General features: G+C 37.3%; 1 protein-coding gene and 1 long non-coding RNA gene across 2 annotated transcripts in view; one reads left to right on the top strand and one right to left on the bottom strand.

The window, feature by feature from the left end:
* The window catches only part of fam83f (family with sequence similarity 83 member F), a 34,109-nt gene extending 16,891 nt beyond the window's left edge, over positions 1–17,218 (top strand). The window contains exons 2-5 of the mRNA XM_008110731.3: positions 640–807; positions 8,721–8,842; positions 11,998–12,716; positions 16,983–17,218. Coding sequence (XP_008108938.2) covers positions 640–807; positions 8,721–8,842; positions 11,998–12,716; positions 16,983–17,047 — 1,074 coding nt within the window. The 3' untranslated portion in view covers positions 17,048–17,218. The remainder of the gene's footprint in view (positions 1–639; positions 808–8,720; positions 8,843–11,997; positions 12,717–16,982) is intronic.
* On the bottom strand, positions 801–12,272 carry LOC134299613 (uncharacterized). The gene is made up of 3 exons (XR_010006842.1): positions 12,149–12,272; positions 6,137–6,229; positions 801–1,170 (listed from the first exon to the last, which is right to left on the bottom strand). It is a non-coding gene; the product is annotated as an uncharacterized LOC134299613 (long non-coding RNA).
* Positions 17,219–25,228: the final 8,010 nt, after the last annotated feature.

Raw genomic sequence — 25,228 nt, 5'->3', positions numbered from 1 at the left:
AAAGTCATTGTCCTGTATGAATTATAATGCTGCTGCAGTTCCTCTTGCTGATGTTGATAAACCACTGGGTGGGGTGAATTATAATTATTTTTGTTGGGTAGAGAAATACCAGATTGGTTTGTTTGTGACTGGCCTAGAGGGTTTTTTTAGGCTGTGTAGGTTAAAATAATTGTGATAAACTAGGCAGACATACAGCACAAAGAAAGAAAGAAGGAAAGAGGAATGTTGCAGACATTTGCTCAATGTAGGGCACTCGGTGAAAGCTCCAGAGTGGCTCTCAACAAGAACTAACAAGTTTTTCATGTGTAAAAGTACTAAGACTCATGCTATGAAATAATGACTTCTTGAACATGTTGAAGCACATGTTGCTCATAATGTAGAGCAGTGATTCTCAACCTGTGGGTTCCCAGGTGTTTTGGCCTATAATTCCCAGAAATCCCAGCCAGTTTACCAGCTGTTAGGATTTCTGGGAGTTGAAGGCCAAAACATCTGGAGACCCACAGGTTGAAAACAACTGATGTAGAGTGATTATATGTATAACTGATTATATGATATTCTTTGTTCTGAAAGTACAATTCTCAGTGTGTTTTTTGTTATATTTTTCTGATAATTTTATTTCTTCATTCTTTCTGTAACTAGATCATTGCAATAGTCATGGACCATTTTACTGACAGAGACATCTTTCGGGATGTTGTAGATGCAGCATATAAACGGCGGGTCCCAGTCTATATCATCTTGGATGAAGAAGGTTCTAAGTTCTTCTTGGAGATGTGCAAGTGCATGGAACTGAGTGATTACCATATCCGGGTAAGAAGATGTGCACCTTGTTGTGACCATTGTATGTTCTTCCTGAAACATACGGAAGCACTAGACATATTTTGTTATACCTCTGAGATAAACTGGAGGATTAACTGGAGAACTATCGTCTTCCTGTAGGACTTGATACTTCCTTGAAGTATCAAGAAAGTATCTTTCAGAACCAGAATTCATAATCTGCTGTATCTTTTAGAACCAGGATTTGTAATTAAGTCTAAAGTCTATTCCACATGTCTGATTCCTCTCTCATTCTTCTTCTTCTACTTCTTCATCTTTTCTTCTTCTTTCTCCTCTTCTTCTCACTCTCTTTCTCTTTTTCTCTCTCCCTTCTACTTGCCTCTGTCTCTTTCTTCTCTTAATAAAGAAAAAAAGAAAAAAGGAAACAGGATAGTTCCATTGATGCAATCCACCACAACTAGAAGTGCAGCACACTAGTCTAGTATTAAATGTAGGAGAAAAGACACCTTTTCGAATCAGGATTTGATTTCAGATCTCTTCATGTAAATGAAACAAATTATTTTATTGGTTTTCTGTGTATCCTAGATACAGTGCAGTTAGTCAAAAAAATTTACAAAATGTTTGTATCTAATATTTTGATCTTAATTAGAGGGATGATAAGAACTCAGGAGCCTTTCTTCACCTACCAGTCTCATCAGATTGTTTCGTAGGCACACAGATTGTTATCTTATGTTAATGCTTGGATTTCCAGGTACTAGTTTGAATCACTTTTATAGGCACATGATTAAAACTGTGGTGTCTAGGATACTTGCTTTAACAGTTCATTTCTTGTATTGTTCTCGGTACTGCATACTGCTGTATGTGATCTAATACAATATGAAAGCATCCACAATGCTGGGGAGGATAGCCAGAGAATCTAAAGAGATTTTGCCCAAGTGAGAAATCAAAGAGAGAGCAGAAATCTTCTGAAAAGATTTCACGATGGCCCCTTCTATATGGTCAAATAAAATCCAGATTATCTGCTTTGAACTGGATAATATGGCAGTGTAGACTCAAATAATCCAGTTCAAACCAGATAATGTGCATTTTCTGCTTTGATAATCTGGATTATATGGCAGTGTAGAAGAGGCCTTTATTTAATTAGTGTAGGATCTGATTCTAGACTTGTAATATTCCTGCTGTGTTATCTATAATTGATAGAGATATTAATTATCATTCAGAATTTTAGCACATAACTTCATACAAAAGATTCCATATGAAACAAGAATAATTCCCCACCCTTTCTCCTTTATCTGAGGGACTAAGAGATTTTTGCCATGTGTTAACTAATCTGTATCTGTCTGGGGAGATGAACAATATTATCCACATTAAATAAAATGAACACACACACCCTCCCCCGTTGGCTACTTCATCACACTAGAGAAAAAATCCACTTAAAATCCAGTTTATGCCTCTTGCAGAATTCTGGGATTTGTAGTTTAGTAAGGCTGTTAAAGGCTCCTCCCTAAAATACAAACCCCAGAATTCCGCAGGAGGCAGAAACTGGATTTTTAGAGGATTTTTTCTCTAGTGTGATGAGGCTGTAAGTCATTCTAAACATTACAATTTCAGAATATTTAACGTGGGGAATTGACTGGGAGGATTGCTAATCACATTCTGATTACCCAAACTTCCAAGTTGTGAACAACAGTATTATCCAAAAAGGCAACTTAACATGAATGTCCCATTTACGTAATCTTAAGTATTGGAATTTCGGGATATTTAGGTAAATAAACATGCAGCTTTGTAAAATTATCTGAACAGAGACATAGATTACGACTCTTCTTGAGGGGAAACAGATTTTTCACTTTGGTACATATGTTATATACTGACACTGTATACAAAAAATAACATATCTTACATAATATTTTCTGTAGCTGGCATTATAGCTCTTACATATTGCAGTAAATATAATAATAGCTATATGGACCTTGTTTCTGCTGATTTGACAGCTTTCTTCGTAACAGCTCCAATGAGCATTAGCTGTCACTAGTTACCAATTTGTTTTAAAATCCCAAATGATTTGTAGTCATGTTGTTTTCAGAATCACTACTCTGTGCACCTGCCCAATAACTCCAATTCCTCTTCTGTGTGTCAAGTATGATAAGTGGGCAAAACTGAGAGGTTTTAATTGCTGTGTTGATTTGTGTTATTTTATGATCTGTTGATTTATTATAAACTGCCACAAGTACACTGCGGTGTGAAAAGTTATATAAATTGCTTGGCCAGTGATATGACTTGGTATAAGATAGGTAATTAATAAGAAGAAGAGCCTGAAGATAATGTTGTTGATGGTTAAAATTAAATGGTTATTCTATCTAATTTTATTTAGTATGGTACCTTATTGTATTTACTAAATTATGTTAATCTAGTTGTGAGAACTACCTTCTCCTTATAACAAGGAATGAAAACATTTTATTATTTTTCCAAGAAAAAATTAAAAAGGAAATCTACTTGCCAGATTATGTTATAAATTCCTTTAAAGTTGCTTAAATACTACTTGATACAGAATTTGTATATCCTGCCATAATGGTTAATTGAAAGATGTAGTTTACATTGCATGCCAAGTTAAAGAATATGGAGGTTGAATTGTCAGGAAAATACGTATTAGTGAATGTCCTGTGATGGAAAAGATTTGTGCAGACTGGGGTGGGCACGAAGTAAATAAATCACTCAATGACTATTTTGATTTCTACCAGATATGTAATGTTACCTGTTAGGTACATTAGTTACATAGCAGTGCTTTCTTGGTTGTGGCCTGGCTTAGAGCAGTTAATCTGTGCTGGAGGCAATTGAAATTTACAAAATGATTAAAAACCTGATTTCAAACTGGCCTCCAATGATGCTTAATTTGTTGCTGCTAACTACCAACAAATGGATTTGAATGTGTACATGCTGTTATTGTTGTCATTAAGTGTGATATTGTCATGTGACTACTATCATAAACTGCCTTGAGGACTTGTGGAGAAGAGAAAGAAACTGAAGGATTAGTCAACAAATTAGTCAAATGTGGGATTGGCAAAACTACGGTTAGGTAGATCTGTAATTGGTTAAGTGAATGAACCCAGAGGGTGCTCACCATTGCTACTTTTTCATCCTGGAAAGAAGTGACGTGTGGAGTGCCATAAGCAGGGTTCCGTCCGGGGCCCAGTTCTGTTCAGCATCTTTATTAATGACTTAGATGAAAGGCTAGAAGGCATGATCATCAAGTTTGCAGAGGACACCAAATTGGGAGAGATAGCCAATACTCCAGAAGACAGGAGCAGAATTCAAAACGATTTTAACAGATTAGAGAGATGGACCTAAACTAACAAAATGAAATTCAACAGGTACAAATGCAAGATACTTCACTTAGGCAGAAAAAATGAAATGCAAAGATGCAAAATGGGGGACGCCTGGCTTGATAGCAGTATGTGTGAAAAAGATCTTGGAGTCCTTGTGGACAACAAGTTAAACATGAGCCAACAATGTCATGTGGTAGCTAAAAAGGCCAATGGGATTTTGGCCTGCATCAGTAGGGGTATAGTGTCTAGATCCAGGGAATTCATGCTACCCGCTATTCTGCCTTGGTCAGACCACACCTGGAATCACACTGTGTCCAATTTTGGGCAACACAATTAAAGGGGGATGTCGACAAGCTGGAATATGTCTAGAGGAGGACAACTAAAATGATCAAGGGTCTGGAGAACAAGCCATATGAGGAGCATCTTAAAGAGCTGGGCAGAGAAGGCTGAGAGAAGACATGATGGCCATGTGAGGGGAAGTCATAGGGAGGAGGGAGAAAGCTTGTTTTCTACTGCCCTGGAGACTAGGATGTGGAACAATGGCTTCAAACGGTAGGAAAAGAAATTCCACCTGCACATTAGAAAGAACTTCCTAACTGTGAGAGCTGTTCAGCAGTGGAACTCTCTGCCCCGGAGTGTGGTGGAGTCTCCATCTTTGGAGGCTTTTAAACAGAGGCTGGATGGCCATCTGTCGGGGCTGCTTTGAATGTGATTTTCTGCTTCTTGGCAGGGGGTTGGACTGGATGGCCCACGAGGTCTCTTCCAATGCTAGGATTCTATTATTCTAATAAGGAACTTGTTAATGGCCATAATTCTGAAATTAGAAGTCTTGTCCCAACCAATAAATCAAGGAGGTCTCTTGTCATCTTTAATTTTACATATGTTGTCTGGTGAACAAAAACATAGTTTTCTACCTGTTAAGGAATAGAATACATAAATTTGTGGTATCTATATCTTTTTCTGCTTGACAGCATACAAATGTTGTAGTGCAAGACTGTAGACAAGATTAAATGCAAACCTGTAGTCAAAGTCATTTCCTCACGGCTGTTTCTTCATCCATGTTTTCAAAAGATCTATAAACTGTTATCATGAAAACTCTTTAAGAAAAGTTTATCAGTGTTCTTACACTAAGCATAACAAAAGTGTAAAATATGAAAAAATTGTTGTTAGACTAAGAGTCTGGGGTTCTTTTGAAGCTAATCAGGACTTCCTTTAAAAAGATATCAGTGATGGGTGTTTAAGCAATTTAATTGATAATTTATCTGCCATGCTTAATCTTCTCTTGTGACTTCCATTATAAAGGAGTGTTGAACACATTATAGAATTAGTTCCTATGGGACAATCGCTAGGTGCAAAATGCCTGGCCTTTACACAAATACCAGTAGTAAGAACAAGCCCTAAAATATACCACATAGAATCCATGCATCTAACAGTTGGGCACAAACTCCTCAATAAGCATCTCTATGTAGCAATCTTGAAAATATGCTAATACTATATAGGTTATTATCAGTTATTAAGCAATATCCTGATTTTATTTAGAAGACATGGACTTGTTAGCCCAGTTTATAAGCTTCTCATATTTTAAGCCTGCAGTTAAGTGTGGCTAAGTCCTGTGAAACTCAGAGGGATTTATGGTAACTTTTAAATAAATGTTAAGAGGGTCAAGGCATAAAATTCTAAACAATGTGTTCTGTATGCTTCAAAGCTGGGATATTGCATCTTGAGGTGGAGCTATTCCCTTTGTGATCTTGAAGTCTGATTTTCTGAACGACAAACTGAGTCCTTGCCATCTTATATTCAGAATTAATTTGCCTTGATTGCAGTAGTGCTTACATAATTGTGCTGAGCATTTCAGCCTTGTTTAGAAGCATGTCCTGGCAATTAATCTGTTCTCTCTTTATAAAAAGGATGGTTTTACTTTGTTCTTCCATTGCCTTCTGCTTAATATTCTCTGCAGATGCTTGCTGGCTCTTGAGTGAAGATTCCCTTCTACTATGTCTTCTAGATACTAGAGGCAAGAAGGACATGACTTTACTCACTGTCTTTCTGCTGTATATTGTGCTGCTCTGAGCTGCAATTTAGATACTTGTTAAATTGGAACATCATCCATCCAGTACAGAACTGTTGCGTATCTGAATGAAATAAAAAGTAATAATTAAACCCAGCATAATGTGATGGGGGGCAACAATAATTATATTAGAAAGAGTATTCCCTATATTGTTGTCAAGCTGGATTTGATTTATGGTTATCCAGTGAATGAGAGATCTCTTAGAGAGAGTCTTCTCAATAGTCCTGCTCAGGTTTATCCAGCTGTAAAAAACACTTTCTCTTTTCTAAAGAATTATGTCATCTCCATTTAGTCCTTTGACAGTGAAAATTCATGGTTGATTTGACATCAGATCCATTGGCAGTAAATGGTATTATTCTAATCCATAGAACTCTCCTCCTCCTCCTCAAGTGAGTTGATTCTCTTTCAGTTTTCACAATCATGCATAAAAATCAGAAACACTGTGACATGGGTTATTTTGATGTTGGTATGTAATAATACGTCTTTTTGTTACCTTATATTTCTTTGTTCCTAATAACCAGAGTTATTACCATAGTGCCATGATCACAAATGAGAATAAGAAGCAATGATCATATCTGAAGTCTAACAACATCATTGTTGACTAACAGGATGCCAGCAACAAGATACTGCATGACTATTAATCAGAGAAAACAGAAATTAACCATCACCTTGGCTTCAGCAATATTTTAATATATTAGTCTGAGGATTATTTTCTTTTATGAAAAGCTATCTCTCGGACCATTTCTTCAAACAACTTGTATATACTGAACATGCTATCAGTAAAATAGAATAATTTATTCTGACAAAATCTATTTTGATTTCAGGAGGCACCTATGTCTCCCTGCCATGAATGTGAAACACCGGTTCCAGATCAGGGAGAAGAAAGGCATTTGGATAAATGTAGTGTTAAGGCTGTGAAAACTGCATCTACTAAATTAATATATGTCCTGGAATTCTTGAAATGAATTAAACAATATAGCTTGTGTCCCCATGTCAGAGGAAATGTGGGATATAAATTAAATAAAATGGAGTAAAATAAAATAAAAAACATGTTTTACTGGATATGGGATCTTGAACCCTTATTTACTCTCATTTTTTATTTTGCTCTTAGATGCTTTAAAAAGTAACTACTATTATTCAGAAACCAAGATGAAACCTGCCGCTCTGAGTCCCCTTCAGGGTGAGAAGGGCAGGGTATAAATAAAGTAAATAAATAAGATTGTAGTTCATAATATGGCCCAAATGACCTGTGCCAAAAATTCTCATAAGCCCCTGCACTCTGTAATCATTCACTCCATCTCCTCTTTATACTTCATTCACTCCTCTTACACCTGGATATAACTCTAGCTTAGTCACTTTTCATGTCTTTGTTAACTTTCTTACCCATATAGTTTTTAGTGTCTAAAACCTTGCTTCAGATGTGGCTACATGGGCCCATATTAGTGTGTAGAGCTAAGCAAAGCCAAAATAATTTAAAGTAATAAGCTGGTCTTTTGCATAAAGACCTGTACATATTGTAAACAGCAAAAGAGCTGCTTCACTGAAGAATTTACTATCCCACTCCTTGTATCTCAAATGCGCTAACAGGACCTGCTGCTAATGCCTTCCTTACCCTTTTCTGTAAGGTAACAGTCGTTATACTTTCTGATGTGAGGGACCTCTAATAATTATCCCTTATGTGTCAGTGATAGGGTACCATACTTATGTCCATTGGCTACAAACCCCCCCACCCCCTGTGAAAACTTTCCAGAGAGCTGAAGCTGATGGTTCATGGACTAAACCTTGTCCCTGGACTACAATTTTGAACAGCACTAATATAAATACAGTAGAGTCTCACTTATCCAACACTCGTTTATCCAACATTCTGGATTATCCAATGCATTTTTGTAGTCAATGTTTTCAGTACATCGTGATATTTTGGTCCTAAATTCGTAAATACTGTAATTACTACATAGCATTACTGCGTATTGAACTACTTTTTCTGTCAAATTTGTTGTATAATATGATGTCTTGATGCTTAATTTGTAAAATCATAACCTAATTTGATGTTTAATAGGCTTTTCCTTAATCCCTCTTTATTATCCAACATATTCACTTATCCAATGTTCTGCCGGCCCGTTTATGTTGGATAAGTGAGACTCTACTGTAATATCATGTGGCTTGATAGAACTATCCTTTAAATTTCTCACAATGCCGAAAGAAAGAAAGAAAGAAAGAAAGACAGACAGAAAGACAGAAAGAAAGATCAATCCTTGGCCTTCCATAACTCTGGGCAGGGCTCTAGCCAATTCAGGTTTAAAGAAAAACCTGGTTTACTCATGAATTTTAACTGGTTAACCAAATCCATATGTGTGTCCACTGAAGTTTATCTGTCTCTGGAATATTCACCAATCGGGGTGAAAAACGATCCCCACTTTGCCTAAAGCCTCTCAGAGCTGGAGCTGGCCTTGAGTATATGACAGGTAGAACATAGAAAAATGAAGTGATCAAACTATTGCCTTTGTTGAGAAGATCATAAGACTTTATGCACTGAGCCCATCTTTTCTTTGTGTCAGAATATCCGTGTGCGTTCGGTGACTGGAGTTGGATTCTATATGCCATCCGGGAAGATCAAAGGCAATTTGTGCTCCCGTTTCCTGATGGTGGATGGTGATAAGGTCCTCACTGGATCCTATAGGTCAGTTGGCCTTTTATTTTCTTTGTATATGTATGTATGTTTGTTTGTAGGTATATCTATATAAATATGTGTGTGTATCTATCAACAATACATCTAATTTACAATCTGGTCTTGGAAACATGCAACTTTTGTCCCATTCCATTACAATTTAGCTTAATTCATTTCTTCCAAGTTGAATGTAAGAATTATATTGTTTTACTGGCAGTAATTGTTTAGAGACTTAAGCTAAAACAAAGCATCCTAGTTCTCTCCAGATGATTTTGGACTACAGTTCCCATTACCCCTCTTCAGTGACTGTGATGACTGGGGTTGTGAAATCTAAGTCTGTCATCACCTGGTGGAGACCAGATTGTTATAAGAAGAGCACTAATTTGATACATATTTTTGCCAATTTTAAACTAAAACATTAAGTAAAAAAGAGTGTCTTAGAGTAAAAAGTAGGATGTCTGTGTGTTCAGACATACTATCAGTTCTGAACATAAAGCCATCTGAAGCCAAAATGAAATATAGGTAACAAAAAAATATTCCAACAGAAAGGCTTTTTTATAATTGAGCCTCGTTGTTCTTATGCTTGCAACACACATGTTTGATCACTGAACATTAATCTATCTGCTGGCAAGTTGGTTCTGGAGATTAGTATAAAGAAAAGCCAAAGACAAAATATAACCAGGATTTACCGCAATTCCAGGCCTACTCCCTGTCTGTGCCTGCAGGTCTTCTGTTGAAGTCCTTCTACAGGTTTCCCAACTTCCGAGATTAGATGAGTAGTCACAAAGGATAAAACCTTCTTATTAGTACTGACCTTTCTTTGTAAATGTTCTTTATACACTGTGCCTGTCATATATTCCTGTGAACTTTAGATGTCATTGAAAAATGCCTGCACTTACCCAGGTTTAAATTTTTATTTGGTATACACTGCTAAAATGCTCTTCAATAATTGTAATAGTTTGATGCTTTATCTTTTTGAGTTTTTATGTTATGTTTAGCTGTTCTTCACATGTTGTAACTGCTTTTAAGGTTTTTATGTTAATACATTACTGTATATTAACTCTCTCTTTTCTATCAAAGTCAAAAGAAGCTGCCATGCTCATCTACAAATAAGCAATATAAATTAAAGTATTATTTTACTGAATATCCAGAGGGAGGGTTGTTAAATTCCCAAGAATAAACTTCTAATGCTACTCTTAAAAATGTACTCCAACTCACATTTTGGTGGGATTCCTTCTTTAACACTTTTTAAATACAGTAGAGTCTCACTTATCCAACACTCGCTTATCCAACTCATTTTTGTAGTCAATGTTTTCAATATATCATGATATTTTGGTGCTAAATTCGTAAATACAGTAATTACTACGTAGCATTACTGCGTCTTGAACTACTTTTTCTGTCAAATTTGTTGTGTAACAAGATGTTTTGGTGCTTAATTTGTAAAATCATAACCTCATTTGATGTTTAATAGGCTTCTCCTTAATCTCTCCTTATTATCCAACATATTCACTTATCCAACGTTCTGCCGGCCCGTTTATGTTGGATAAGTGAGACTCTACTGTATATATATTTTTTTTAAATCTATTTATTCCTGTGTTCCTTCAATACATTTTTTAAACTATGTAGATTTCCAATTATAAGTGGGGAGAAGTAGATTTCCCAGGTCATCCCTCTTTGGACTCAGTTAAGACCCAAAGATGATAAGAAACTGGCTCTCTAGAGAGTCTTTGGTTGACAGTGGCAACAAGGATGTGTCTTTTTAATGATACATCTTTTGGAGGGAAGGAAGAACAGGGAGCAGGGCAGAGGGGAAGATGAAGAAGAGCAGTAAGGGCAAAGAGGAAAAGTGATAGTGACTGTGGCAACAGGAAGAAGGATGGAGGAGAAGGGCTGGAGGAAGAGTGGGCAAAGGCAGTAGAGAGGAATGGTCCATTTTTCAGGGGTGGTAAAAGTTCCATAACATCCTGAAATAGTCTGTAAAATTTTTAGATCTGCTACAATACTCAGGCAATCTTTTAATATACAGGAATTATTTATTTATTTGTTTACTTTTATCCTGCTTTTCTCCCATGGGTGGGGATGGGATTCAAAGCAGCATACACCGCTAACAGCAAATATATATATATAAACATTAAAAAAAATCACCAAAAACATCATGAGCCAAATGAACAGATAACACACAATGCGTACTAAATTTAAAACCAGTTAGTAAGTTAAAATGTATGCCATTAAAATTCCCTAAACCTCAAGCCACTGAGGTGTATCCAAAGAATGATTGTATTGAGCTCCTAGAAAACCCATTTTTCTTTAGGCCGTATAAAACATTGCCCGGTCTAAAATAGTGTCTAGAACAGTTCTCTCAGAAATCTCAGCCAGTTTACCAGCTGTTAAGATTTCTGGTAGTTGATGGCCAAAAACATCTGGGGACCCCAGGTTGAGAAACACTGGTCTAGAATGTGCAATTACCAGAGCTGTCTGATCACTGCTTATTCGGGGTCATCAGGGAAGGCTTTGGCCTCCCAAAAGGTTTTAATCTGCAAGCGAAAGGCCATTAGGGAGGGGGCTGACTGCACCCCTCTAGGAAGGGATTTCCAAAGCCACGGGGCCACCACCGAGAAGGCCCTTTCTCTCACTCCCACTAATCGCACTTGTGATGGTGGTGAGACCGAGAGAAGAGCCTCTCCTGATGATCTCAGGGCTCGTGTGGGTTTGTAGGAGGAGATGTGGTCCCTCGAGTAGGCTGGGCCAGAATGCTTTAGGGATTTATAAGCTAAAGCAAGCACCCTGAATTGCGCCGGAAACAGACTGGAAGCCAGTGTAGCTGTTTCAGGAGCAGGGTAGTTCTTTCACTATATCTCGCCCCTGTGAGTAGTCTCGTCACTGACCTTTGGACCAAAATCTCAAAACTGAATATAAAACATTATTTAGATAACTGATAAAAATGTAAAATTCACAGAATTCTCAAATGATTTGGTCAATGTTCTGAGAATAGTCTAATCCCAAAGAATATTCTCTGAATATTAATTTTATCTAACACCATTACTTGGCAGATCAGGAGCACAGGTAGTTCATTCTGTGGTATGAGTCTCTTCATGGCAAATGCTTGTTCATGAGAAAGTATATTTTTATAATTGCAATTCTTTAATAGCATCTTCTGTGTTTTGTAGTTTCACATGGACCTCATCTCATATAGACAGAAACATTCTGTTGTACTTGACTGGGCAGCATGTGGAGATGTTTGATCTTGAATTTCGTGAGCTCTATGCCATTTCAGAGGAAATCAATCTCTACAAAGAGCTGAATATCCCATGTCCTTACCGATCAGGAATTGAGAAAATGGGGTTTTCCTCTTCTACTGTGGCCCGGAAAGCCATCAACCCAAAATACGGACTGGTGGTGGGAGTTCCTCCAGGGGAAATGTTGCGCTGGGCCTCCCGCCAACGGCAAGAGACACAAGAGAAATTAGAAGGAAGAGGAGAAGAAAATGAATCAGATAAACGACTGCATTCTTTTCTGAATGACCTTATAACTGTGGAGCAAATTCTGCCAGAGATTGAGCCTCCACTTGAGGACCTGAACAGAGGAAACCGAAGTCCTCAGAAGTTATTTGCCATGTTCCAACTGGACCCAAAAAATAAATCCAAATCCAGGGAGTCCATATTGGAATCCCCAAAGAATGATATTGCCAATGGGGAAGCTGGTTCCAAACAGAACAAAAAATTTGGAAGCGGACTTTTCAGAAGGTCCAAGCGACCATCACCATTAAATGCTGATGCCAATTCCTTTACCAGCGAGACCACTGAAGAGTTTGTGGTTGTGAAGGTGCCAAAGGACAACCAGAGCAACTTTCGTCCTATTAGTGCCCATAGCAATGTGGGCAATTCAGGTAAATCTTTCAAGAAAAGCCTCTCTTTATTTTACTTTTTAAACATTCATATATTTATGGAACATGCTTTTTTTTTAAGTTAGAGCACTAACCAAAATAAATGGGTTGGGGAAGGAGACCACTTTCTTGGAAAGGCTGCAACTAAAAGAAGCAATTGTAGCAGCCATACACATACTTAATATCTATAGTTTGGCCTATAAAACCAGCAGAAGCTAGATCTCTGGTTTCAAGGCTTATCCAAATGTTTCTAAATATGCTGGCCAAATTTTCAGGCACGTTTTTTAAATTTGGCAAGCTTGATATTTTTTTCTTTTTTACCTTTAACTCTTGGTTACTTTTTTAGAATTCCTTTTTGCTAAAAACAACAACAACACCAAAACCATATTTTTTCCCTCTTTCCAACATCCATTTTCAAAACCTTCTGGGTATAAAATTAAGGCATCTCTCAATATATTTTTTAAAACATATCAATATTGAAAGAGTGAAGTGGGAGGAAAGCAATTCTTTCAAAAACTAGTACCATCTAGAATCTTGTCTTGGCTTAGTTATATCTCACAGCTTTGTTTTCAGGTAAGTATGATAAATGGGGTTAATAGGAGAAATTCACACTTCTTTCCTATTTGTAAACTGGGTTTGATAACTAGGTTTCCTTGATTCCAAGGAGGAGGCAGATTGTCATCCTGAGAAATGTGAATGCATTAAAACTGTGAAATGCCTCTGCCCATCTTACATTTGTTGTGACAAGCATGGGAGATATCTATATTCAAGCAGCATCCTCAGATATAGTGAGCTGAATCCTAAACAGAAGCCTCGTGTTCTATTTAAGCCTTTCACAAAACTTGTTGAAACATTTAAACTGTAATCTTATTACCTTAGGAACACACCCCAAGGGACATAGGAAGGAACAAATCTCTTGCTCTGAGGTCTTTGACACTGTTCAATAGAGCACTACTAATTGAGATGGGGGGATCCAATGGCCAATTCCACTCATTGGCTTCTGCAAATTTCTGCAGTTGACATCTTCCTCCTTGGAGGCCAGAAACTTGACCTCCAGGAGAGGGCAAAAACAGGTATTTTGTGGGATCTTAGTAGAAAGGAAGTAAAAACCTAGACCCACTGGGTTCCTTGCATACTTCTATAAAGAAATTAGATGCACACTATCTAATTTTGTCCCACTGTTCATACTCCAAGAATGGTTTTGCTATAAAGTTTGGAAGGAAAAAATAAGGGAAGAGTGAAAAGACACTCCTGCAAATGTTTTTACCTTGCTGGCAATACCCAAGCAGTACTTTATTTTGTAAATTTGGCAATTCCTGATAATAGAGCATTGCATTCTCCAGCTGTTTAGGATTGCAGTCTTATGATCTGCTTTAATAGCTTTTAGTGATTGAGATAAGCCCTATAGAAGCCAATAATTTCCTTTAAAATCTTGTGTTATCCAACCTAAAATCTGATAGTGATCAGTACAAGAAAAAGAGGTGCAAAAGTAACTTAACCTGTTGGAGAGGAATGAACTGAAGCTGGAGAGAAGTTTCTTTTTTTCAAAAAATGAAGGCATTTTAAATTCAAAACCTTTTCTGGTGGTCAATACTATTCCAAAAGTGTATAAATTTAGAAATATAATAAGCTAAATCTTGTGAGAGATTAAAATAAATGACAAAACTGTAATATTTGTTTGTACCAGGCTAGACAGTTCACAGCAGGGATGCTATTCAGCTGTGAAGCGGGATTTGACAAATGCATTTGACAAATACAGGCTCCTGTCTTCATTTTTCTGCAGTTAAATGTAGAGGAGGGATGAAGGGGAAGGAGTATAAACTTTTTTCATGTGGCCAGAACAGTCTTCACCAATCTTATTCCTTGTGGGTGTGTTAAACCTCACCATGCTGCCTGGACCAGTGGAAGCTGAAGTCCAACTCATGTGGAAGAAACTATATTGAAGAAAGCTGGAATAAGGTTTTCATTTCTGTTACATATAAGAGGAAGTCCTCTACCGTTGAGGAAGAAAAAGTGAAATACTATAAGAGGAAATTCTAGCTAGATATTTTGGAAGTTTTAGTGTAGACAAGTTAGATCGAAGTACTAGAGTTGCACATACCAGAACATGAATTGTCAACAGAGAGTTTACTTACTTAAAGCATTTTGAGGCCCTTTTTGACGATAGGGCCTATATTTTTGGAGCAAGCCTACATGAAGTAATACACTTTAGCAGTATTGTTTCTCAGTAGATAGAAAATAAATTATGTTTTGCGATAGCTTATTACATTGATGAAAGGACACACAGCAACCCCTAGTGACACAATCAGAACATAACAGAGGATATGTTCTGTTTACCTACCTTTAATAAAATGTAAATTACGAAAGCCTCCATTTGATTTATAACCGTTCAGTTGCCAATTCCTGCTCTGAAATATCTCCGCTTTATCTTTCAGAGATATCTAGTTCCAGTGAGTGTAGTCACCAGAGTTTTCAGTATGAAAAATAAATGAGAACAATTTCATTTAAAGGCAAAAAAAAATATGCCGGTGAAATGTTAGGAGAGAATGCTGCTGGAACATGACCATACAGCTTGAAAAACTCACAGCAACACATTTTCATATTTATTATTTCAGCAATGAAAGCTTACAGATAGCAATTCATAGAAAGTGCTTAGTACTCGAATTAATATAGAAATTTTTTGTTTACTTATTGTCTTTATCCCAAAATGGAATTTAGGATGATGTACAACTTTTAAAAACAAATATAGGAGTCCCCCAGTTACAAGCATCTGACTTACAAATAACTCATAATTAAGAATGGGGGTGAGACAACAGGGTGTGAGATAAACCTACCCCTTGGAAGGGAAATTCACTCCTGAAAGAGTTATAATAGGGAAAAGGCGTCCCCACTGAAGCTTTCTCACTGGAAAGCCAATTTTTTCAAAATCCAGTTCTCACAGGGACAGAAAGTGAGATGTGAAATCCTCTGAACAGGGGCACAGACAGCCAAACAACACCACCTATCTTGTTCATAACTTGAGGACTGCCTGTACAGCTAAAAGCTCTTCATACAAATGGTAAAACACAATGAAACTAGACCTCTGTTTTTAAAATCTGTTCAACCCAATTCTAAAAAGATGTGTTCTCTTAGAGAGTTATGTTTTTTTCCTCCATTGGAGAAGGACTGTGGTAGAAATTGCTCAGTTGAGTTATGCATTATGTGCCTGTCTCTTTAAAGTGTGCGTTGAATAGCGCATAAGTGTGCTATTCATAGGGGGCAAGTGACAAGGGAGGAAAGGATTAAACCTCCTTTTCTAACTGCTTCATTGCTCCAAATTCTCTTCCCCCAAAACTAGATCTTTCTAAAAAATTGTGTTCCTTACATTTCCACATCTAGCTAACAATAAAAGCTGAAAACACAGGATTTTTTCCCCAGTGCAACTATTTTGCTGAACGAAATGCTGTAACTACACAAACTCAGTTAAACATGTGCATGTGTGAGGTCTACTAAACTATGTGGCTTGGGCTTGACTGATGCTTTGCCTGATATGTCGTTTGGGACCTTTTCCCAATGGCATTCTCTATGACACATTGGAAGAAAACTGCTAGATGACATATCTAGCCAGCAATAATCAGAGCTTGCATACTGGCTGGGTTATTCTGAGTGGAACAGTCCAAAAAAGAAATTTCTCTAAGCCTTCAAAGCATCACAGTTGTATATGAAAGCAACTCACAAAAGGAACTGTAGGCAGGGAATCTTGAGATAAACTATTGGGCCTGTCATCAGCCTTTGGCACCTGAAGTGGCTGCATTAATGCTAAATCTGGCCCATGTGCCATTGTCTACATTGTTTTACTTTGAACTAAACTAATTTGGTTTGTCTAATGCTTACATATTCTTTAGCTTTAGTTATAGGAGTCACTTGGGTGCACACAATTCCATTAAAGGATATCTGCAGTTCTGTTAATATATTGAAATATTTCACTTTGTGCTTGATGAAATTTGTAAATCCAAGATACTTCATTATGTATATATTTACAAAATTTGGTTTGTATTTTGGGGAGAGAGATCCTAAACACTCCTTGTCTCAAGCATTTGGGATAAGAGATACCCAACCTGTAGTCAGCTATGATGGTATTTTCAGAAACTGCTTCTAGTGTCTATGTAGGCTCATCTCTTGATTTGCAGAAATATGACAGCGAGAATCCTGTAAGGCATGGCTCAGCCTGAAATTTTAAAACAAAAAATGTGGTGGAAACCTTTAATCAGATTTTCCTTTTTGATCCAGGTAAAATGAGTGCAAACTCCGGTCCAGAAGAAAAAGCCAAACGCTCAGCCTGTGTGGTGTCATGACGTAGGAGAAACCGCAACAGGAAAACATAGACTCCTAAAGGGAAGCTGCTAGGGAAAGCTGCTGGGCTTTTTCAAATTTACAGTCTGATTTCCTCACAATGGTCTGTACAACGCTTGCAGTCTCCAAGACAGAGCTGGTACCTTTACATTCAGGATAAAACACATGACCTGGAAGATCAGGTCTATTTCCCATTGTCTGGCTGTAGACTGAGAAGAAGATTATTGCATCATTGATTGTTGATTGGAATATTATTGTGCACTACTATGTATAATACAGTGACACTTTTCATATCTCTTGTTTTAACAGACTTGTCAAAGCAAGTGCCTTGGGGGAACTTATAAACCTATAAAATACTCCTTTGTTTCTTATGACTTCCATTTGGGTGAAAAAATGGAGTCAAAATTTCAGTGCCTGTTTATTTCTTTTGTGGATTATATTAAGATGTCCTAGTGCAATGAAGGTGTCATTAAATTAACGTAACAGCACTTATCATTCCATTCCATTTATACCTAGAGTTTTAATGAAATACAACGAAACAGAGAGATTGTGTGTATGAAGGAAAGAATTCTAATATCAGTTAATTCTCACTAAGACATAGAGATAAAGCTTTGGATGCAAGAGAGAGCAGCCAAAACTATCAACAGACTGAAGTGATTCCCAAATAAGACATTATGCCATTTGTTGTTGTTAGCATTGAAAAAAGGTGAGTGAGAGGAAACACGATAGATATTTATATAATTAGGCACCATATGAATTTTATTCCTCTCTTAATTCTGGAACTCAGGGTCACCATTTGGTCTGTTTTAGAAGACAAAGACAACTGGACAAATTCATGGAAAATACATATTCCTGTGTTCTCAATAAATTGAACAGTATACAAATATAATAATAAAGCTGGTAAAAATGTATGATTGGCTGTTACAAAGAACATTATATTTATTTTCCAAAGGTATATCCATGTATGTATGTCCATTAAAGCCAAAACAACATTGTCTTGTGGCACCTTAAAAACAAACAAATGTATTACATGCATTTTCATGGACAATATATCATTTCATCAAATTAAGGATTTATCATCTAGAAATTCAGCTTTCCATAACTACACATGGCTTTGGCTGGGATTGTAGACAGTGCAATCAAGGGTAAATGAAATGGAGAAAACCATGAAATGAGAGGGACATTATTAATATTGGGCATTCACCAAAGCCAGTAACAATTAGGTGAATGAGCAGTTTCAATAATACTCTTAATTCTCACTAAGCATATTATTTACATATAATTTCCTTCTGATCTTCCTATCTATAATCCCATTCCTAACCATGTATATTAATCAGAAATTTTGCATAGCACTTCATGTATTAGATGGACTGAGGTGTAGTCCATAGAAATTCATGTTATAATTTGGTCTTGATAGTGTCGCCAGATTTTTTATTATTTCTGTTGTCCTCCATTTGTATATGTATGTCAGGCACTTCAATCATTAAATCATATACAGTACATATGTTTCTATATGACTCATGTGCCTAATAATAGAAGTGAAAATATCAAAGTTGTCAGAGCAAAAATCCAGGAGAGATTCATGCTAGTTTTTACATGCCCAGTAGATTTATTCAGTGTATGTGCATTTATCTTCCAGACAGCTGTCCTCTAGTTCAGATTACAGTTTAATAGTGCCTTAAACTTTAGCTTTTTACTTGCAGTCCTACCAGAAGCTGTCTGCTGTTATAGAATACTAATCAGCACAGAAAGGAGAAGACTTGCAGGATTCAGCGCAGATTTTGAATGCTTAGCAATACAGTACATCCAAAAGAAAATGTCACATACGTTGTTTACACTTCTGACCTGTTCCACAAGGGAATGTATAACGATTATAGTTTTGAATGGCTGTGGGTGGGTGAAGTCATGTCTTAGGTAATTATCAATTAATTGCTATTATTTAATATTGATTTAGACATGGATGAGTGCTTGTTATAAATCTCTTTTGTTCTCAAAACGGCAAGTTGTAATGGATGTCGTGGAGTTTAGCAGTGTATAAGAATGGGAAGGAAATTGTCTCCCTCTAGTATCCATATTCTAAGGGGAAGCATTCAGTCACAGCTATAGCATTTATGCTGTGAATTTAACTGCCAAGCGAAACTCTGTGACTAGGATAGCAAGAATCTCTGCCTTCATTCTGCTGGAAGTCATGACACTTACTTGGAAATTGCCTCAATCCTCTTCAAATTGTATTCTGGATGTATCTGAAGCTTTACCCAGGCCTGCCTTTACAGTGAAATTTATTAGGTTTTTTTATATTTTAAAGAAATAATTCATTTTCATAAACTGATTGTATTAGAAATGTACAGCACATATTTGCAGTATGAAGTTGTTTCCAGCCATCAGCAAGCCAAGTGATTTTTGCTTTTTATAACAATGGTTTTTAATATCTTTTAGAATAGACAACACAGGGATTCCATAATTTTTTCCAAGACATCTCCAAATACATTTTGTGATTCTTTATTCTTTGTTTCAGGTTCCAACCCTTCTGTCAATGTATTTGACAGAAGTTAGCAGTTCAACCTCAGACTCGGTGGCCAGTTCCATTTGTTTTCCCATCTGCAGCTTTATTTAAAAAAATACTAAAATCTCTGCACAAACATGTTGTTTTAAATTTAAATCACTGCATGGGGATAAGGATTTTGTGATCCCCAGTGTGTTATTGAGCATCAGTTTCCATCAGCCTTAGACAACCTGACCCATTTCTTTGCCAGACTTTTCAAACTCAAGATAGCCATTTAAGGAAGCTTTTATATGATTTTTTCATATTTGAAAGAATAACCCTATGTCACAGTCTAGAAAATTTACTGTATACTGCTATCAGAATTCTCCCCCTTTAACTAGTCTTGATTATAAAATCTTTTGGGCTGCTTGATGAAAATACTTTCTATTTTTTTAATAAAAAAAAACTCAATAGTTAAAATGACACACAGATACAAAAAAATGATGTAGTAGTAGGAAAACAAAAACATATACACTGTCATTTGAATGGCAAGCACTCAGTGATATGCACCGGATGAATTGCAGACGTCTTTAGTTTTTAAAAAGATATTGAGTGGGTTGTTAGGAAAATACTTTTGCCCAAGACTTTGGAGCACAGCAGCCTCCAGTCATGGAAAACCAGATATTGAACTGGTGATGGATCCATGACAAAAAGCAGGTTTCATACGTCTATTCCCCTGGAACAATATGTTCTATTATGTATGCACATACATGAGTTAGGAACCTGCTGCATACTCTGGTTACTGATTCATGTGCACTCAGGAAAATAAATATTTGCACTATATCCTATACTCTTTTTTTTCTTCCTATAATGGGGGTTACTGCCAGGAGTAAGCCATCGCTGGTATATATATTTCAGTCAAACACTCCTAGTTCAGTGCTAATATTGTTTCCCCATTCTATCTCAAACTGAATGTATTATTGCTCTTTTCTTCCTTTCTTTTTAGTAACACATTCTCAGTGGGTCTTAACACTGGTTCTCCATGCCTGATCTATGCTTTTTAATCTCAGGTCTCATTACACAGGGTTTCTCCTTTTAACACTCCTTTTCACACTTTTTGGATTTCTTATCATTTGCATTTGCTTTCTTACACTCTTATAGTTTTTAAATAGCAGTTCTCTGCTTTAACAGCTAAAACTTTTTTTCACTATCATGAGCCTAGATTTTGCTCAAACTTTCTAACAAAATAAGAGTTGGATTTACTTGTGCACTCTGAAGGTAAGACTGGCAGCTACCAACATTGAGAGAGAATTAGATAAATTCATAGAGGGCATGAGTATCAGTGGATATTAATGACTGTATATTATATTATATCTGCTATAAGAGCAGATATCTGGTTATCTACTGCTTCAAAATAAAAGTGGGATGGGGCTGTTACAGATATGTCCTGCTTCCAAGTTTCACAGTGTGATCTTGATCACTCTGTAATAAAAACGTCGGACCAGATAGACTTTTGATTGACCCAGCAGATTTTTATAACTTCAGGATTATGTAAGGGGGAAACGCAGGGAATCATTACAATTTATTACAGTTAACTCCTGTATTTGAGAAATACATGGCAGCAGCCCATGAAATAGATTTACATTGTGTTCTTTTTGTCAGAGAAATAGTTCTTAAGGCTTTCAGTGTATCTCAATGCAAATGTAGTCTGCATAAGACTCTGCCATGTGCTTGCACTTATACTGAAACATGGATCTGGAAGTATGGAAAGCAAAGAGTAGTGCGACAAAAATAAGGCTTCAGCCTACATCATGAATACTGGATTGCGAAAACTGCACATCTACTGCTGGTGCAGCACAGAAAGTTTTGATATACTGTATAGAAATTGTTCCACAGCTGAATAACACATGCGAATTGTTAATGCGGTTTGTGTATAGCTTCCTAAAAAACCTATAATGACACAATCATTCAATGACTTGTGGCTTTTGCACTGTGAAACTACTTAGAGCTTCACTGAAAATGAGTTTGCCCTTCTGACCTTCGGTGGAATAAATAGAGGAAGTGAAGCAGTGCTGTTAGTGTTGTTGATCCAGGGAAAGATCTGTTCCACTTTGCCCTTTCTTGCTTGCTTCCCTTTATTATGTAATAGTGCCTGAACTGTTTGTGCCTTATAGATACTTGAATGCTGTTAGTAGTTGGCAACGAAAACCCTGTGGTAGACTCAGCCCATTAACGCTGTGCTGGTTTTGTTGTCCATAAATATGCTTGTTATTCAGTTTATACATGTGCCTTAGGGTCACAACCAATGCATTTTATACAACAAATAAGTAATGTACTGTGTTTAAAGAGACTGTGTTGATTGCTGTGGTGTCATCCTTCAAAATGTATTAAATTTTCTTTGTAATTTATAAATAAACTGTGGCTGTCTAATCATTTTCTATTGGTTTCCCTCACTTTGGATCCTAACATAACTTTGTATATAAGAACTGGGATATTTGCAATGGATAATAGGCTATATATGTTGATGTTTAGACAGATAATTATTATTCCACAAGGGTGAAATTGTTTGCTAATTGCACCAGTTTCATATTGTTCCATGTTGTTTAAGAAATTGAATTTAACAGAATGAAGTAGCAGTCTTTGCTTATGCATCCACTCCTTCACAAGAAATTGAATTCTCAGCCTTCTATAATAAAGGATACAAGCTGGTTAGGATAGCTACACCCTTTCTTGCCTGCCCCATGCTTTGGCTTTACTTCAGCATGTGCACTTTTCTCCTATTTTCAGAGCTGGGATGGCAACTATTTGTCACCTCCTCAGGAGTCCCTGTGGGTTTGAAGGTGATACAGAAATGTCTTAAGTCAACAAATAAAACATTAAATAATCTGGGTTGCTGTGAGTTGTTGTTGGGTTTTGTTTTGGTTTTTTTTTTTTTTGGGGGGGGGGGGGGGTTGGACTGTATGGCCATGTTCCAGAAGTATTCTCTCCTGACGTTTTGCGCAGGCATCCTCAGAGGTTGTGAGGTCTGTTGGAAACTAGGTAAGTGGGGTTTATATATCTGTGGAATAATGTCCAGGGTGGGAGAAAGAACTCTTGTTTGAGGCAGGTGTGAATGTTGCAATTGGCTACCTTGATGAGCATTTCATGGCTTTGCAGCTTCAAGGTCTGGCTGCTTACTGCCTGGGGGAATTCACCACCATCCCATGTAAGCATTAAAGACCTACTGGCTGGCAAATTGTTCATTTCAACTTAATTGATATTTCTCCATGCTTTCTTTTGGTCTATTTGAGCCAGTTACTTGCCAAGTTACAGATAATAAAAAGGCGAGTTTACATAGCTTGGGTGATACACAAGACGTATAGCAGGGTTCCCAAACTTTTTAAACAGGGGGCCAGTTCATGGTCCCTCAGACCGTTGGAGGGCCAGACTATAATTTTTTTTAAAAATAATAATCTGTGAACAAATTCCTATGTACACTGCACATATCTTATTTTGAAGTAAAAAACAAACAAAACAAGAACAAATACAGCCTCAATGTTAATAATCATAATAATCATAATAAAAATAATAAAGAGGGTTGGAAGAGATTCCTTGGGCCCTTTAGTCCAACCCCTTTCTGCCTTTGTGCAGCAAAAGCACTAGCAAAGCACCCCCTTAATAATTAGTTATTAATTAAATAATTAAAATATTGTTATAAACACAAGCAAAGCTTTGGAAGGGGCCTCAGAGTGTGGTAAAGTCTCCTTCTTTGGAGGTTTTGAAGCAGAGGCTGGAGACCCTTCCACACAGCTGAATACAATCTCACATTATCTGCTTTGAACTGGATTATATGGCAGTGTGGGTTCAGATAACCCAGTTCAAAGCAGATATTGTGGGATTATCTTCCTTGATATTGTGGGTTATTATGGCTGTGTGGAAGGGCCCTGGGTGGCCATCTGTCAGATTGTGTTTTTGCCTGGCAGAAGAGGGTTGGATTAGATGGCCATTGGGGGTCTCTTCAACTTGAACTCCAATATCTAAACCGCAGGTGCCCTGAGCTCACTAGAGGAAGAAACAACATGCTTTCATACTGTGCCAGTATGCCCTTATAGTTCCACTTAAACTACCATGGCAACAGCCAATGGAATCCTGGGGTTTACGTTTCAGGCTCTCCTCTGGCCACATTGAGCGATCTCAGGTCTCCACAGAATGCCAACTCGTCAGTCAAATGGGAGCATAGCACTATGTATGTGTGTGAGGGGCTCCGCTTCCTTCCCCGCAGCCCTCCCACGAACACCGCCAGACCAGGAGGAAAGGGGCGCCTGTCTGTCTCGGTCTCTGTTTGATGTGTTTATGGGCATTGAATGTTTGCCCTATGTGTGTATAATGTGATCCGCCCTGAGTCCCCTTCGGGGTGAGAAGGGCGGAATATAAATACTGTAAATAAATAATAATAAATAAAATATAGCAAATTTCTGATTGCAGTGGGACAGAATATACAGGCAGTCCCCAAGTTACAAGCAAGATAGGTTCTGTAGGTTTGTTCCTAAGTTGAATTTGCATGTAAGTCGGAACAGGTACATTTTTAAAGTGTAACTCCAGCCAAAACTATATATTTCTAGCTTTGAATAACATAAGAAAGGGTTAACACCTCTGTGGTATTTGTTTTGCACTCTGTGCCCCCTGTTCAGAAGATCTCACCTCACTTTCTGTCCCTGTGATAATTGGATTTTGAAAAATTTGGCTTGTTGTGAAAACAAGGATTGATGCTAAAGCTTCACTTGAGACACCTTTTCCTATGTTAAATTTGAGGAATGAATTTCCCTTCCTAGGAGTATATATATACATACATACCGATGTATTACAGTCCATAGACTCATCAGTAAAGAAACAGTTGTTAATAAATTCTTCCCTCTCAGGAGAAATACATTTTCCAAGATTAAAATACATGGTTTCAAGTAATACCCCTATCCGAGGTTAGTTTTTTTCTCAGCCTTGTTGCCACTGTGAGGAATTTTGCCACTATGAGGGTCACCCTGTGGCACTTTTCCCCTAAAAGATATCTAACAATCCCCTGTCGGGGATGGCTGGTCATACGGGATACAATTGCATATGAAAAGTGACTACCTTGCACTGTGTAATAGCGGCACTGAAATAAAGTGTGTTCTATTGTTTCTACCTCATTTCCCTCACAGGGGCATAGTCTTTGGGAATGAGGAATTCAAGACTGCCTCTTAGCAGCTCTGAGGGAAATACGTTTAATCTCATCTTTGTAAAGAATCTGCTATATTTGATCACTGTAAGGCTTTTTAAGTATTTAGGTATGTCTTAAATGGCTCTCTGTATGGTAAATTTAAGAGCCTGGAGAAGCATGGTGAGTTTGAGCAGGCTCTAGTCTAAGCCCTCCCAGGACAATGTCCCGTAACCTTTGCTTCAGGGATTCTTGTGCCATTTTTAATCCTAGATGGAGAAAAGGGGATGTGGATAGTCCAATTGAGGCCACTTTCCGTTCAATCCTCCTCACCCAAAGGAGTTTGTAGGCTTCCTGTTTCCAGTTTAAATACCATTGTTTTTAACCATAGGTTCATTTTCAGAGTCCAGGCCCTGGTACTCAATGGACATTAACCTGTTTTTCTTCCTAGGGTTAGAATTCTCTTACTGCCTATTGTCTCACCCTGTTCTTAACTGTGAGTCCTTTTTGTAAGTTAGATGTTTGTAACTC

The sequence above is a fragment of the Anolis carolinensis genome, chromosome 5, assembly GCF_035594765.1.
Source record: "Anolis carolinensis isolate JA03-04 chromosome 5, rAnoCar3.1.pri, whole genome shotgun sequence".
Lineage (NCBI taxonomy): Eukaryota > Metazoa > Chordata > Lepidosauria > Squamata > Dactyloidae > Anolis > Anolis carolinensis.
This window is presented reverse-complemented; position numbering and strand designations above follow the sequence as displayed.